This window comes from Sinocyclocheilus grahami, unplaced genomic scaffold (genome assembly GCF_001515645.1).
Source record: "Sinocyclocheilus grahami isolate Dianchi unplaced genomic scaffold, SAMN03320097.WGS_v1.1 scaffold621.1, whole genome shotgun sequence".
Lineage (NCBI taxonomy): Eukaryota > Metazoa > Chordata > Actinopteri > Cypriniformes > Cyprinidae > Sinocyclocheilus > Sinocyclocheilus grahami.
The window spans coordinates 437539-452975 of record NW_015505800.1 but is presented as its reverse complement, the minus strand read 5'-3'; the positions used below and the strand labels follow the sequence as shown (position 1 = coordinate 452975).

General features: G+C 38.8%; 2 protein-coding genes across 3 annotated transcripts in view; one reads left to right on the top strand and one right to left on the bottom strand.

The window, feature by feature from the left end:
• The window catches only part of veph1 (ventricular zone expressed PH domain-containing 1), a 110450-nt gene that overhangs the window by 24646 nt on the left and 70367 nt on the right, over positions 1-15437 (top strand). The window lies entirely within an intron of this gene.
• On the bottom strand, positions 5492-11084 carry ptx3a (pentraxin 3, long a). The gene is made up of 3 exons (XM_016241393.1): positions 10714-11084; positions 9331-9909; positions 5492-6865 (listed from the first exon to the last, which is right to left on the bottom strand). The coding sequence occupies exons 1-3, from the start codon at positions 10862-10864 to the stop codon at positions 6234-6236; spliced, it is 1362 nt and encodes a 453-aa protein (XP_016096879.1). The 5' UTR covers positions 10865-11084; the 3' UTR covers positions 5492-6233.

The following is a 15437-nucleotide window of genomic DNA, read 5'->3' as shown; positions in this document are numbered from 1 at the left end:
ATTTGCTTCTACATTAGCCCATCATGTATCAAACCATAAGAGCACATTCGGCGTTAAGAGCTGGAAAGATCCGCAGTGAGTCAATGTCATGGACGTAAGGGCAGAGCAAGTTTAAATATCTTTCTAGTCTATATTTCCATCTTGTAATTCCGCTGTTTTGGGTATTTTTAAAACATAAATTATTTATAATAGAGCAGTCAATGACTGTTGTTAATGTATTTATGTTCTCATTTAGCGAGACAGCAGACTTCAGTATGTGTGTAGTAAACGAAACCGCGCGTCTGTGCCATTCATTCATAAAGAGACATGCAGGATTCATATTTAAGTTGTATTTTTGCAGCTTAATATTTACAGATACCAGTCAATATTGCGATTTGATTTAAGTGTAATGACCTACTTTTGATTTATTCACCCAAACTTTGACAAATTCCGTGACATTCCGCGTTATACAGTAAATTCAGTTTTTATGACTGAATTCCGCAATTCCGTCCAGAAATCATAGGGCCATAATTAAAATGGGTTCTATTGTCTTTTGTCGAAGGCATTGATTAGCTTGTTCAGGTGTATACAACAGGCCTCCAGTCATTCACAGACGTGATGGGCATGGCAATATGACTATGATGAAATTACATATTGGAGTATTAATAAGTAACTGTAAATAAATATTTATACAATACATACCTGTGATTTTGCCTGTTAAGTGTTTATGTTGTTAAGAAGTGGATAGGTTTAGGGTAGGAGTGGGGTTAGATGCTCCAATATCTATGAAAATATGAATATTTATACACTTTCAATTTTTTTAACTTGTTTTTTAATAAAATGTACACTTTTACATATGCAATAATTACATGCGTCACTAAAGGGGTATCCTGAGGGTTAAAAAGTGATGCCAAGGGATCCTGACCAAATGTCAATATGTGGCAAGTTGGGAGTGAGAACGCCCTGAATAAACATGAAATAGTTTCTGATTGGTTGTGTATCATGGTACACTCGTTTCACATTTATTCTAGACAGATGAACTTGTGGCATTGATCCTACTCAGAAAACATTGTTAGGTATAGAATTGGGTTTAAGCCTGGGGTAGTTAATTGTTAGGCTTGTGGCTGTGTTTGTTTGACAAGAATATTGTTCCAGGATCAATAACAGATGTTGATCCAGGGACACATCCTACTTGGCAAAGTCACCATCACTGTGTGCTGTATTCGATTACGCAATAGAATAGTATGGTGAGTCATGGAAGGTATAAAACCATCATATTCACCATGATTCAGTGCTTTCCAGACTGTGCACCTCATTGCCTTTGTGGTGATTAGAGAAGCAGTCCCTTTGTGTCTTTACAAGAATATCCACACACAGAGACCAGTGACTGTTTAGTTTCCACAGCACTAGTGTGCCACCCACAGCATCGGCGTAGTGTAGATGACGTGTGGTTTTCCTGACCCGCAGTGTGTGGTTCAGGTTTCTGGCCCCAAAACCACACAGTTAAATGGGTCATTTGAGACATCCACAATGAAGCAAACTTTATTAAATCCATTGTTCTTCTAAACTGATTGAAGTACATGTTATTAGTTAGTGTTTTTTGAAAGAAAGATTTGCATTTTTTAGGAGTTGGTCTGTCATACGAGGAATGGATGGTATATTTAACATGGTGTATGTGCATGCCAAAATAAACTCAGCTGTTCAAACACTCTACTCACACAAATTATTGCCCATAGAAGATAAAGTTCTCATTGGTGTGGTTCTACTTATTGTGTTGAAACTCTTTAAGGAAGGGTCAGCCTGGGGGTCATCAGAGGCAAAGAACAAATATGGCTTCATTTGGGAATAGTGTGCTCAAATTTACATCGACCTCAGCTCATTGTCATACAGTTTGGGTCAGCCAAAGGACAACAATATTGTAAATGCCTTCTAACTGAGCCACAGAATAAATACTGAAACACTGAAAATGTTATGCATTGTTGGTGTAGCTTGATCATGTTAGAGATAAGGATATAAATTGGATATCTTCATATTCTGCAACAATTTCATAATTTCTTCTAGTAGGATCAATAAAATTGTATTGTCGGAGAGCTACACGTGATAGGCCCTCTTAAAGAGGTCACCTGACTCTTGTAAGTTTCTAGTGGACCACCTGGCATGTTTATTTCTCAGGAGAAGGTGATAGATAATCTTTTGACAATCTGCATAAAGTCTGATATGCTTATTCTTATTCTGGCCAAGAAACGCCAATTTTAAGGGAAGAGATTTCTGATCTATAGATAAAATAACCAAACCGCCATCTGAATGTTGAACCTCACAAACATTATGAACCATTCAAACACTGGCAAACCTTTGATATATCAACTTGGTACTTTGTAAACACGATTACCATGTGCTGTGATATATTTGTTATGCAAAATCACAATAGCCTGAGAGCAACCCCATCAGCCCTTTTCTTTGACTTCCTGGTTCAATCGCTTCACCTGACATCATGTCACTCTCCTGCGGAGAGGTTCCTCATTCTACTTTCTACATTCTATTCCTGCATTCAGCATTCTGCTTCTTGCCAAAAAAAATAATAATGTTGCCTCGGCTGAAGAAGGAACCTCTTAGGCTTGAATTTGTATTATTCAACTGTTGATGGGGGTTCAAGATCTAAATGAAGTGTATTGTCTTAAAACTGGGCTTGCTGCTTGACAATCATGTTTATCCCAGAACTGGTTACGTAACTCCCAGTTCTAAAACTGTCATGACAACTCAACTTTGTCCACTCAACCGTTGCCCAGGTTTTTGGAGCCCGAGGTACACTCAACAATTGGCTGACCACTACAGTGAAGCAGCTTGCATTGATATGTTTGGGTTTCTGTATGCCCTATGCATATACTCTCAGGCCTCCTTTTGATTACATCTTGTACCATCACAGCACTCTAGAGGGCTGAGTGGGAGAAGAAAGCCGATACACGAGTTAGCAGAACCTCTGGAATGAATCCAGCGTGCACTAGAGATAGAAAACAGAGCACTTACCCAATTCACCCTTTCTCAAAAGCTACATAACACAACACAGGACAAAAAGACAACACCAGGATATTGAGCTCTCAAGGAATTTAGTGGCCTACAATTGTTTGCCGAAATTCAGCATGACTCAGTGATATTACAATACTTGGTTTAACTTACAGTAATAGTCAGTTGTCAGTCTTTATTTCCAGTATAAGTATATACTGCATACTGGTTTCTGCATATTTCATGCATTACAGCAGAGGACCAGCTAATGGGATTATTAGAACTTAATAGCTCAGACTTGTCCATTCTCAAGCTTCCCATTGGGGTCTGTCCTCCTAATCAGTCTCCTTTCCCCTTCTCTCATTAACACCACCCTGGTCCTACTTCCCATGGGTTCACAGAAAACCAATCACATGCGACCTCTTCACAGTCCATGAAGTAGGAAGTGGGGTGAGGTAATGGGGTTCAGGTTAGGTTTTGTGGGGTACCATCGAGTGCAGAAGGAAGGGTAGAGCCAACAACTACTTCATTGGTATGATAATTAGATTACAATTTTCATGGTCTATTTCATGCTCAGGCCAGTCTCATTCTGACAAATGTTTTTTTGAAAATCAAACATTTGCAATGGTAAGGAAAGAAAAAGAAGACCATGACCATTGGCTTATTGGCTATTGGTGGTAAGTAACCCTACTCAAAATACCATTTTGACTTGATTAGTGTAGAAGGCTAGTTGAGACACCACCATCATAACAAAACATACAGTATGCTGCTCTTTTCAGCAGGACAGGCAACAACTTTTACAATCATTTAGTCTCTTTAAAATGCTTTTCTGAGCTATGTAGGTGTTTCACCATGAGCTCTCATGTTTCCTTAGTATGTAGACACAGGGGTCTCATGTTGAAGTCATGTCGGAGGTACGATGAGTGTTCGTAGTGGTCTGGAGTGTGTTAGAGACACAGCTCCCCTGGAGTGTACACTCACTACAGGAGCAGGAAAGGTAGAGGTGGAAAAGAGCATCTTTGAAACATTAAAGCTTTTGAATGGCTCCCAAACTCCCTCCAGCAATGCTCATTATTAGAAATATCCCTTCAAGAATGCAGTCTCCCTACCACCATCTGGATCCACTAATCAGTCTGAGGCCTGAGTGTTTTTGCTAAGTTAATGATCTGTTCCTCTTTTACACTGACCCGTGACCAGTGTCATCCAGATTATTGGTTATGTTGCATGTTATACGTGTAAAATACCAGACACTCAATGTGGCCCATGCAGTTTTGTCTTGTTTTCAATTAACCGATTTACTTGCGTTTTTTAATACACACTCTTACTGTACAAGTCTCATCATTATCATTGTGCGTATTATTTCAATGAAAAAAAAAGAAAATGTTAGTATTCATAATTCTTTATAAAATGTAAAAAAAAAAGTGAAAAGTGAAGTGACATGTGGCCAAGTATGGTGACCCATACTCGGAATTAGTGCTCTGCAATTACCCCATCCAAAATGCACACACACAGCAGTGAACACACACCCGGAGCAGTGGGCAGCCATTTATGCTGCAGCGCCCGGGGAGCAGTTGGGGGTTCAGTGCCTTGCTCAAGGGCACCTCAGTCATGGTATTGAAGGCGGGAGAGAGCGCTGTACATTCACTCCCCCCACCTACAATCCCTGCCGGTACGAGACTCGAACCCGCAACCTTTGGGTTATGAGTCAGACTCTCTAACCATTAGGCCACAACTTCCCCCACTATTAATTTGATGTGCCTCTGAAGTGACTTACCTTTTGTTAATGCGTATTTTTTTCCTTTTAATTTAACATTTCATTTGAATATGTCACAGTGTGGAAGTAAAGTGGTGTTTTGAATGTTGTTTAGTGTTAGATATTAAAACTGATACACCAGATTCACTAACCCTGTTTCAAATTATATGGTGCAGTCATGTTACCAAAATTTCAGCAGAATTGTGCAGGCAAAAAAAAGTCCATTGTGTGTTGTCAATAGTGTAGCAACGTATGAAGTACAGCTCACGCAGGAGTCACTTTCAAACCAAGCAACTTTTTGTTGGTCAGTGCGGGTTAATCTACATGACTAGCTTGAATCAGTTGTGTAAAAACAGTAAATGTGACCATACAGTTAAACTGTTGTGAGTCCTCACTTTCATAGCGGCTGCAAAGGGGTTGCTTGTGAGCACCCTTCTGTAACTTAAAATGATGAATGGAGCAACAGTCTCGCAGACTTTACGGATATGGGACAGTCATCGCAAGTAAACTTTATTTGTCATTCGGGACAAGGCCACAATCTCTTACTGACATTTTTCACAGTCTCACTGATAAACTATTTGCACAGTTTTAATTTAAGAATGGTTTAGCCATTGGTTATGAAATCATGATCCATCATAATGTATTGAATCATGACATACAGTATGTGTCACAATTAACTGTTATGTGCTATTAACTAAAACACTCTCCTCTCTATCTCGTTTTTCATTCAGCAGATCCTGGATGACAATGTTTTTGTCATTTTAGTTTTACATTTTTTATTATGGTTTGTTTTTCCCAACCCTCAGAAAAATATCTATGTACATTATACATTCATCTTAGCCTCTTCACAACAACAACAAAAAAACATTATAATACATTTAATCACATCAGCGGAAACATAAAAATAAAGTCACAATTTGTAAACATTTTCCACAGTTCCATCATCAAAACATAGCAACCATCTTGCGGTAAAACAACAAACCAAAGACAAAAAAGTTATTCATTAGCAGAACTCATATAACAAAATATTTTAAAATGGCATTCACAAGACATGTAACAGTTTGAAAAAAAAAATGCTTAAGAAAAATAACAATGGACTGATGTATTACATTACAAATAGATTACAAATTAAGTCAAATCTGAATGTAAACATTACCAATCAAGATAAATATTTTGATGATACATAATATATATTTTATTTAAAAATTACTTCCACTTTGTATTAATTGAAAACATTCTTGTAAAACAGAACAGTTTGTAATAAAAAATTATATATGATATGATGTCCCTCCAATGGCAGCAGTGTAACTATTTTAACTTGTTTGACTAAAGCCAGTTCACCCTAAATCACATTTTCCCTATGAGGGAGCATTTTCTGCACATCTAAGAGAAGAAAAATTATTGTTGTGTGCAGGTGTAGCGAAGCAGGTTCTTAATATGTGCTTGTAGGAGCTCAGCTGATTTGTCTACAGGGCTCAGGTGGTTAAGACAGTAGAGAAATTTAGTATATTAACTTGACACCCCCTTTTGGCTCAATGTCAGAGACGCCCCATGCCACCACATTACCACGGATCCCACAACCACTCCCATCTAGCCGCGCTTGCTGAGATATCTCCTTTGAATCCAAAACGCGGTCCCACATGTTCACTCCAGTCATCTTCCCTGTAAAGGCCAGCTCTGCATCAAAAGTGTCTGGGATACTGAGATGCCTGAAGGAACGTCCATACTCTTGCCCCAGTAGTATGCTTCCTTTGCTGCGTAGCTCATGACCTTCAGCCACTCCAGGAGAGCTCGCAGCCTGTTGACCATTCACCCACAGTGAAGCCAAGCCCTGCTGTGAGCTCCAGACTGCACAAATGTGCACCCACTGACCCTCTTGAACTGCCCCTGAAGCTTCCACCAAATGGGTTTCACCATCGACTGTAAAGAATGCACTCTGTCCATTCAACACCAGCTGGAGTTCGTAGGCATTGCCAGTTGTACTGTAAGAGAAGAGGATGGTCTTGTTGAGCACCTGAGTTGGTTTCACCCACAGGCAAATGGTGACCGCATTGTTCTGGAAGGGTGTCTTGGGTGAGACTTCAACATGAGCTTTAGATGAACGTGTGGGGAAGAGCAGCCCAGTGTCACAGCCTGGAAAGGCAGAAGAATTGAGAGAGGGAAAGTGAGCGTGTTAACAAACTTTATCCACTGTTAGAAGGAACAGAATTAATCTGTTATGATGTCTGTTACCCTCAGAGGGAGAAGCACTGCACCACTCCACCCATCAATAGATGCATACGACTGCGTCACTGAAGGCTTATGATTTAACCTTCACTCAAATCTTTTAAGGAGGGTTCATCACAAAGTGTACAAAAAATATATTATTTAAAGGTCAGTGTTTTGTGATGTAATCTTCAGCGCATACTTTATAGTTTAATGGGGGCTCTCAAAGTAATGAGTTACAATGTAAACATTTAGTCATTGTGAATCCTGTCTAGGGTTTGCTCCTGCTGAGCCTTCCAAAAGAGCGACAAAGATCAAGAGACTACTTTTCCTTGTGCTTTTAGTATTTATTCACTCTTAAATATGAGGAGAATTGGTCAGGTAGAACCCAACTATGATCGTCCCTGTGCAGGTGTATTTTGTAAATTCATGCTTGCATGAACATGTTTTATACGGATGGTCAGTTTTGTGCACGATTAGCTTGCATAACTATTGAGAGGACCTTCAATCAGAAGAAACTGAATTACAGTGGAAGGCTCGTAAACAAAGGGATTGAAGGGGGCTTGGTTAATGGGATTGGTACGTTCTCTCTCCAATGGGTGATTGGTTTGCTATGACAGGCCATGGCTCTCCTTTCCTTCCGTAGCTTACAGTATTTTCATTACATTTGTCTTGGGTTTCCTGCTTTGGGAGGATGGAAGGAGGCTAAGTCATTCTCTAAACAGTCTCATCTGGTGCTGTTTCCCCCCCTGGATCATTTGGTGTGGTCGCCTTGCATAGCTGTTAATAATTATACCTCCCTCTGTCTTTCATTTACTCTACCTCTACAAAGTTATTTAATGCAGGAGGCATGGGCATTCACAGATTAAATCATTTTTAGCTTAAGCTGACTAGAAACTGTATCCGGCTTACTGACAAGGTGAAGGCTCTCTTGATGCGAACAACTCAGTACACTCTTAAAAATAAAGGTGCTTCACGATGCCATAGAAGAACCTTTTCGTCTAAATGGTTCCATAAAGAACTGATGGTTCCTTTGCTTTGTGTTTGTGTCAGCTAAGTTGGCAAGTGGTTCGATCATACCATGTGGTTTGCATAAATCGCAGATTTGCAGCTCAAAATTTACAGCACCAAACCAGAATCGTCACCTTGGCGGTCTGTTTTAGTCCTATCTAGACTGAGCTCATGAGATTAACTCATATAAAGCAACATACTTGCAAGGGGTGTTGGAATTGGTACATGATGTTTTGTTGTTTAGAAACTATGACATAATTCTACATGTAGGGCTGGGCGATATGGCCAAAAAATGATCATGATAAAATGTTTCATTATCAGTCGATATCGATAATTATCACAATAAATTTCAAATCTTTATTTCTTTCAAGTTTAAAGGTGGATTTTTGATCCTATAAGAAGTTGTAGAAACCAGACAGTTAATTGTGGTTTTAAACAACTCTACATTTCTTTCCAGTCATTTTCCATTAACAAAATAAACATCTTAATAGAAAAATAAATTTCTTAGTTTTTGCATTTTCTAATGAGGGATATTGTTTCAAATCATGAAACAGGTTTGTGTTGCCTGACTTTGATAATGCGTATCTTCAGCACAGTTTGCAGTGCAGGCTGCAGTATTAATAAATACATTTTTTTGTCTCTTAGAAATGCCCATTTTACAGTAGCTTGAGTTAGGATGCAGATGTCAATTTATGTTCATTATCACAAACAGTAGCATGTTTGAGTTTAAAATTAACCATTGGTCTTCCATAGCAGCATACATTTAGATCATGATAACCACAGTTAAAACCTCAATACCATGTTAAAAATGTAACTGTATGGTTTCTAGGTATTTGTATAAAAAACAGTAGTGTAAATACATTTAGTATAAATGCACACACACTATAGCTTAATCACAAAAAATACTGTAATTGTATTCCATTACTCCTTTAAAATATTGAATACATGTCTACATTAATAATATAATAAAATTCGATATAAATATCCCACATTTCTGCCACAATACCATGGTGCAGTTAGTGTTACTACAGTAAATCCATGGTAAATGATGGCGATTTGCGAGTCATTTGTGTTCTTTGCTGAATTCAACGCTTCACACTGGATCTCACAGCGCTGTTTAGTGCTCGCTTATTATCGTTTTATCGATGAAGTTATTGTTTTATCGCCCAGCCCTATCTACATGTGTGTTTTACCCTTCCCATACACAGTGTGGTCTGTTATCTGTGCCATGGCGTAGGATTTATTGCACAGTTAAACACTTTGAGGCATCATTTAGATGACAACGGTTTGAATCCAGTTTGAATTCCAGTATACCCATTTTGCTCTTAATAATGTTGCAAAAATATTGGCAACTTTTGCTTTTTATAACTTAGATGTCTCACCTGATGGAAGGCTATTTGCTAAGACTGATCTGGTGTAAAGGGTCAGCTGTTCCTGCATGGTTTGCAGCTCGCTGGAGATGGTTGCCAGAGTCTTCTCCAGCCTACCTCTGTTCTCTGTCTCAGTCACTTCTTGCATGAGATGTCGGACCTGGAAGCTCTTGGCTTGGGAGGCCAGACCTCCTCCCCCCAATTTCAAGCAGCCGCTCTCCAGTCGCTCCATTCGTGCAGCCTGGTTTACGCTGGCAGCAAGTAGCTGCTGCAGGGCTGCATCATGCTGCGCGTACTGATCAGCTGAGACCTCTCGCACGCGGTGCAGCGCGTTTTGCAAACGCGTCTCTGTTTGAATCCCAGCCCGTCGAACCGAGCTCTCAACCGCAGATGTGCAAGAGCCGCCGTACTGTGCCACAAACTGTAACAGTTCTCCTCTCAGACTCTGCAGCTCAACCTTGATGATATCATCGACATACTGCAGGAGCATGTTCTCTTTCATTTGGGAATTTTCCAGCATTGTGAAGAGCTTATCCCACTTAGAGAAGACTGGACTTTTGCAGGGTTCAGAGGAAGGTGTGGGGGTCACCTCTGAGAGAGAAATCAAGGGAAAGAAGAGGAATGCAGAAAAAGAGAGCGAGAAAGAAACAACAACATGAGTTTTGATGATATGGTTTGTGTATGTACTTAAGGTGACACCATTGAGTTTGAAGGGTTAGCAGCGGAGAGTGCATCAAGGTCCTGTGTAACAAGAGATTGTGAACTTTATGAAATATTGCAACTAAGACAGCTAAGTCAACTTGTAGTTGACTTAAATGCTTAGATCTTGAAAACTCCTATAGAATATAGAAAAATTATTGATTGATTGAAACTCAACCAAAGAAAAACCTTTAAGTTTCTGCAACAATGGGATGATCCCAGCAAACAGAAATGCAAAATCTATTTCTGAAACAGTACTGAAACATAACTTCAAAACATGACATTTATTTATAACCTTGGGTCGTTTATGAGACAATTTTCAGTAATAAAGTAGAATACTCAATTTAAAAATAATGATCGGCTCTTTTTTAATTTGAACTTAAAATCTTTAAAGCTATAAAATGTGTTACCATCAAGAACTTTCAATTATATGATGTCATGACACAACGCATGCATTCTGTTACACTGCAACACATATTTCTGCATTCACAAATGTTTAAACACATGATCCCAATGAGTCACATTGCTTGTTTTTCTTTGTCTTTTTCCTTGCTAATATAACTCCTGTCTGAAAGGCATGTCCCCGCACACGCTCATAGTTTATTAGTCCTGACAACACTTGCATGTCTCTGTAACTCACAGCTAATAGTACTGATCACAATGATTTTTTAATACATTTTTTTGTCGGTTACTCACCTTCCATTTGGTCCTCGTCAGTTATCTCGTTGAAATAATCTTCTCCAAAGCTCACCTTGATATCATCCCCATAATTCTCAGGTACTGCCGTGGACAATGAAACCACCAGACACATGGCCTGGAGGAATGTACGCTTGGACGTGCTGGCCATGTGTGAATATGAACAAGGCTCAGTGTTTGTGTATAATTGTCTCTTTTCTCTCTGGTGGCCCTCCTTGTTAGATGCTGAGCAATCGGTTTGCTGGACTCCTGCTTGTTTGGTGAACTGCAGCTGAAAGGGAACTGAGCCTGATAGAGGAGCTCTGTGGTCTATATAAACATTGTGCTCAGAAAGAGAGAGAGAAAGAGGTGGGGGAGAGAGAGTTAGCTCCAGTGAGAAATTCTTCATTGGAGGTATGGGTAGTCAAATTGTTGTACTGCTCCTGCAACTCAGGCAAAGAGAGAGAGTGAGAGATAGGGGGAGGATGTTGGGAAAGAGGGGAAGTACCAGTGAATTTTGAAATAATGGCCTGGAATTTCTGTAATACCCAATTCTTTACTATAGCTTATCACTAAAATCAGAGGGAAATGAATGGTTAAATGAATGGTTAAATATTATTCAAGAGCTTAAAACTAATCTAACCCTTAGTCTCTATCCTAAATCCAACCCCTAATTTTAACCTTGACGCTTAATGTCTGTTATAAATATTCAGAGTTGGCAAAAGTACACATATCCTTCACTCAAGTAGAAGTTCAGATACTCATGTTTAAAAATACTCTGGTAAAAGTTGAAGTACTGATTACACTTTTTTACTCAAGTTAAGTATGGGCCAATACTTCTATAAAGTATAGAAGTATGGGCTCTGACATGTACTTAAGTAAAAAGTAGCCAATACTACCTGTTTAGTGTCACGCGGGTAACAGGACCTCACATCATATTAATACATTAATACAAAAGAACTTACATTTCAAATTTTGTTAGCTAATGAATGTATCCAGGCTGAAAAAACACCATGCAGAACAGGGCCAGACTGGGACAAAATTTCAGGCCGGGAAATCTCACACTCATCCAGGCCATCCCATATACCCACAATAAATTCTGAAACCATGGACAGCACTATTTTTTTGTATGGCCATCGCATAAAAAAGTTTTAAATCCTTAAATCCGTGCAAAATAACTATATTTTCTAAATTGCCTAAATGTCAAAATTAGTACAACAATAACTGCACCATGAAAATATCTTTATAGCAAAATCCTAATATTGAATATGTTATTGCATTATCATGAGTCATATTTTTCCCTTAACTTAATTAAACCATATAAATTAACCATGGTTTTATTATGTGTCGAATTATGCACAATACGCACAATCCCGCGCCAAAATTCAGGCCCTGCTTTACTAAGTAGCTAAACAAAGACAGAACTACAGTAGCCTATTTACAGATGAAACTGACCTGCACTTGAAGTCCTTAACAGATCAGTAGTTTTGCCTCTCTGCTCCGCCATTCTCGATTCTCGCACTGATTACTCTGATCACAACCTTTTGGCGGAGATGCGGAGTGGGGAGCGCGCATGAGAATCAGAGCATTGCCAGTCAAGATTAACCGATTAATGATTTATTAGAGATTTATTATCGAATGGCGATAATACAGATAAAGTAAAGAGCCTGTTTTGAAAATGTAAGATGTAGAAAGTACAGATATTTGTGTAAAAATGTAAGGAGTGAAAGTAAAACGTTGTCAGAAAAATAAATAGTGAAGTAAAGATACCATAAGGGTACTGATACCAGAAAAGTATTTGTACTTCGTTACTTCCCATCTCTGTAAATATTGCCTGTGACCCCTTTTCCTTCATCTAACTTGTACCATAATCTTTCAGACCTACCCCTAGTCCTGAATTTCATTGTCATATTTCTAATGAAGTTGAAAAAAGTTAGCAAAGACCTAAAGTTGCAACTACCAAAAAGAGTGTAGATGGTTGAGCATACGATAATCTCTTGTGTGACAGAATCTCCTGTCTTTACCTACAGTGCTTCTCATTTGTAATCAGATTTTCAAAAGCTAGGGCCAGTTATGCAGCTCACCAGTGATGTCGGGTTATCCAGCTACAGAAACACTTATAAGCAACTACTGTAAGTACAGTGACCTTGTGACCACCAGTGATTAAAATTTCTGTAAATGTGAACAGGCATAAATTCAAGCCTTAACCTCCACTCCTTTTCTCCAGTCCATATCCCAATCTTGGAAAACTAGACATGCTTCCGGTTCTCGATTAGGATCTGCTGAATAGGACCCACTGTTTAAAAACCTAACCCTAATATCCTGATTAGTTGATAGGACTGTTTTGAAATCACATGTTCTCTTATTTAATCTTATTATTGAATAATGTGCTTTGCTGTACATTAAACAATTTAATCTTCTATTGTTTTGGGTTTGTACTGGGTAGAAATAATGGATCCACAAGCTTTGTTTGTGATAACTGAGTATTAAGGATGAAAAATCATAAAGAAAACATGGCTTGTCAGAAAGGCTCAGATTCTGTTTTTTGCTTCCTGTGGGGTGCTGGGGTTTGAGTCAGAAATTTGCTGTCATTTTGGTGCTAATCAAAGGCACCACTTTCACAGTCACGCGCATTTCCCCAGAATCAAAGACTCCACACCCAACTGCAAACAATTTGATGCCTTCTAAACCGGGACTGATGCATGGCTGATATATTTCATGTGCAGGCCCAAGTGGCGCTTTATGGAAACAGAAAGGTCCTATGACGTACCCTTTGTGAGGTCGACATTAATATGTCTGCAACACAAAATGCTTTAAACTGCAACGGATGGATTTTTCTGCTTATGTCAGCCAGGTTTGCGACAACATCAGCATGCCAATAAGTCTTTCCAGAATGTGAGCTTTACATTAGTCATCAGTCCATTAACAGTCAGAATTTTACTTAACAGCACGTTCTCTGTTCAGCATGAATTTTCACTGATGAAGATCATACCTCAGATGAAGATCAACCACAAACATGTGGTTCCCCACTGAGGGCGTCTACTTCTTGATGCTTGGAGCAAAAAGTATGGAGGCATATCTGAATGTGAACTCAAATGTGAATGACTGGTCTCGTTGTCTGAAGGGAACACAGTGGAAGGTCAGCTTTGGCTAATGGCGTCAATCTGCCACCCTGGAATAAAAAGTGCTGATGATGAAATTCCAGCAGAACCTACTCCATAATTGACAGCAAACTCAGACAATGAGGTCCTCTAATCTAGTTTTAATATGGTACAGTATATTCCATGACATCCTCACACCTACAACCCTACAAGTGGGCTGAGCAGGAAGGAAATATTAAAATGAACACCTGTAGATTTATAATTCCCTTGAAATCAATTTTTGTAATTTATTGTACATGGAGTGCACTTTATTTGTTGTGCTGAACAAAATGTGTTACTGCTGATTTGAAGGAATACTTCAGGCTGGATGCAATGATACATTTACAATAGATGCTGTGCAGACAAGAATTATACAGTTAAAAACAGCTGTGAAGTGGTTTAAGTCGTCCTTTTGAGAATGGATTGCTTTTCATGGGGTATCTTTACTTTTGGTTACTTGGTTAAGCTTTAATCAGTTATACAAATGGGTCTTGTGAATTGGTAGCGATGGATTCAGTGATATGGAAATAAAACAAACCATATTTAAACTTAATAAAAAAATGTAATACATATTCAATCATTTACTCATCTGGCACAATAATATACTGTAATGTCTTTATGTATTATATATATATAAAAACTATAGTGATCTACATCAGACAATAATAATAATAACATATTGTCAGATCAACTGTGTTTTTTTTTTGGGCACAACCTCTGCTCTTATGACTGGAGGAACAAAGATCACATACATGTGTATGTAGAAAAACTTTTAGTTGTTCTCGTTAGTGGTTGATATTTCTCTAAAAAATATAGAGATACCTTCTGCCAAAACACCTTGCAAAGAAAAGATCGTCGATATTTCTTATTAACTGTCTAGGGCCAGCAACGTTTCCCCAGCTGTCTCATTATGAAAGGTTATGTATAACACTAATCCTTCATTAACATCACCCACTGTGTGTAGAAACAGGTGGGCAGGTCTTCTGCAATCCTAAATGTTCCCCCTGAGCCAGACGAAACATCTAATTTACAGAATTATCTCTGCTAACTGACCGCCCTGACTTAGATGGCTCGCCAGAGCAGAGATTAGATTTGTTGTTGATGTTGGGTGGGAGTTTCCTACCATATTTTGTTTCCGATGAAGTGTCGTTTTTCGCAGTTAAGTGGATGATCTGTAAAAATCGTTCATGACATTAAATCAGGGTGTTAGTAACAGCTGGGTCATGGAAATTGGTAAACTAATTAATCAAAGTCTGTTTACCATAACCTTCCAGTAAACTTTTCAAAGGGCCATTACATAACATCTAAGGGGAAATTTTGGAGTGATGTTACACAATCTTTTAGTTGCAAATTTAGTGTACATGATCGTTTTCTTCTGCATGCAAATCTGATCTGTTTTTCAAGTGGATTTTTTGACTGCAGAAGTGAAACGTGTCCCATGTTGTTATAACTGTCACACTTCAGAGGTTTCTGACTGATGCTTGAAACCCTCTGCTGTGATTTGATTGGTAGTGGTGCCATCCATTCGCCCCTCAACTCCATGATCTAGCATCATGGTGTCTTTTCACTTCCTGTTCCCACACTTATTTCATAGAGCTCCACTGG

Excerpts from the sequence above, each read along its gene's own strand:
- ptx3a (XM_016241393.1), bottom strand. The coding sequence starts at position 10,864 with ATGGCCAGCACGTCCAAGCGTACATTCCTCCAGGCCATGTGTCTGGTG. Across the intron at positions 9,910-10,713 it reads TGACGAGGACCAAATGGAAG|AGGTGACCCCCACACCTTCC; the intron begins GTGAGTAACCGA and ends TTTCTCTCTCAG. Across the intron at positions 6,866-9,330 it reads AGCAAATAGCCTTCCATCAG|GCTGTGACACTGGGCTGCTC; the intron begins GTGAGACATCTA and ends CTGCCTTTCCAG.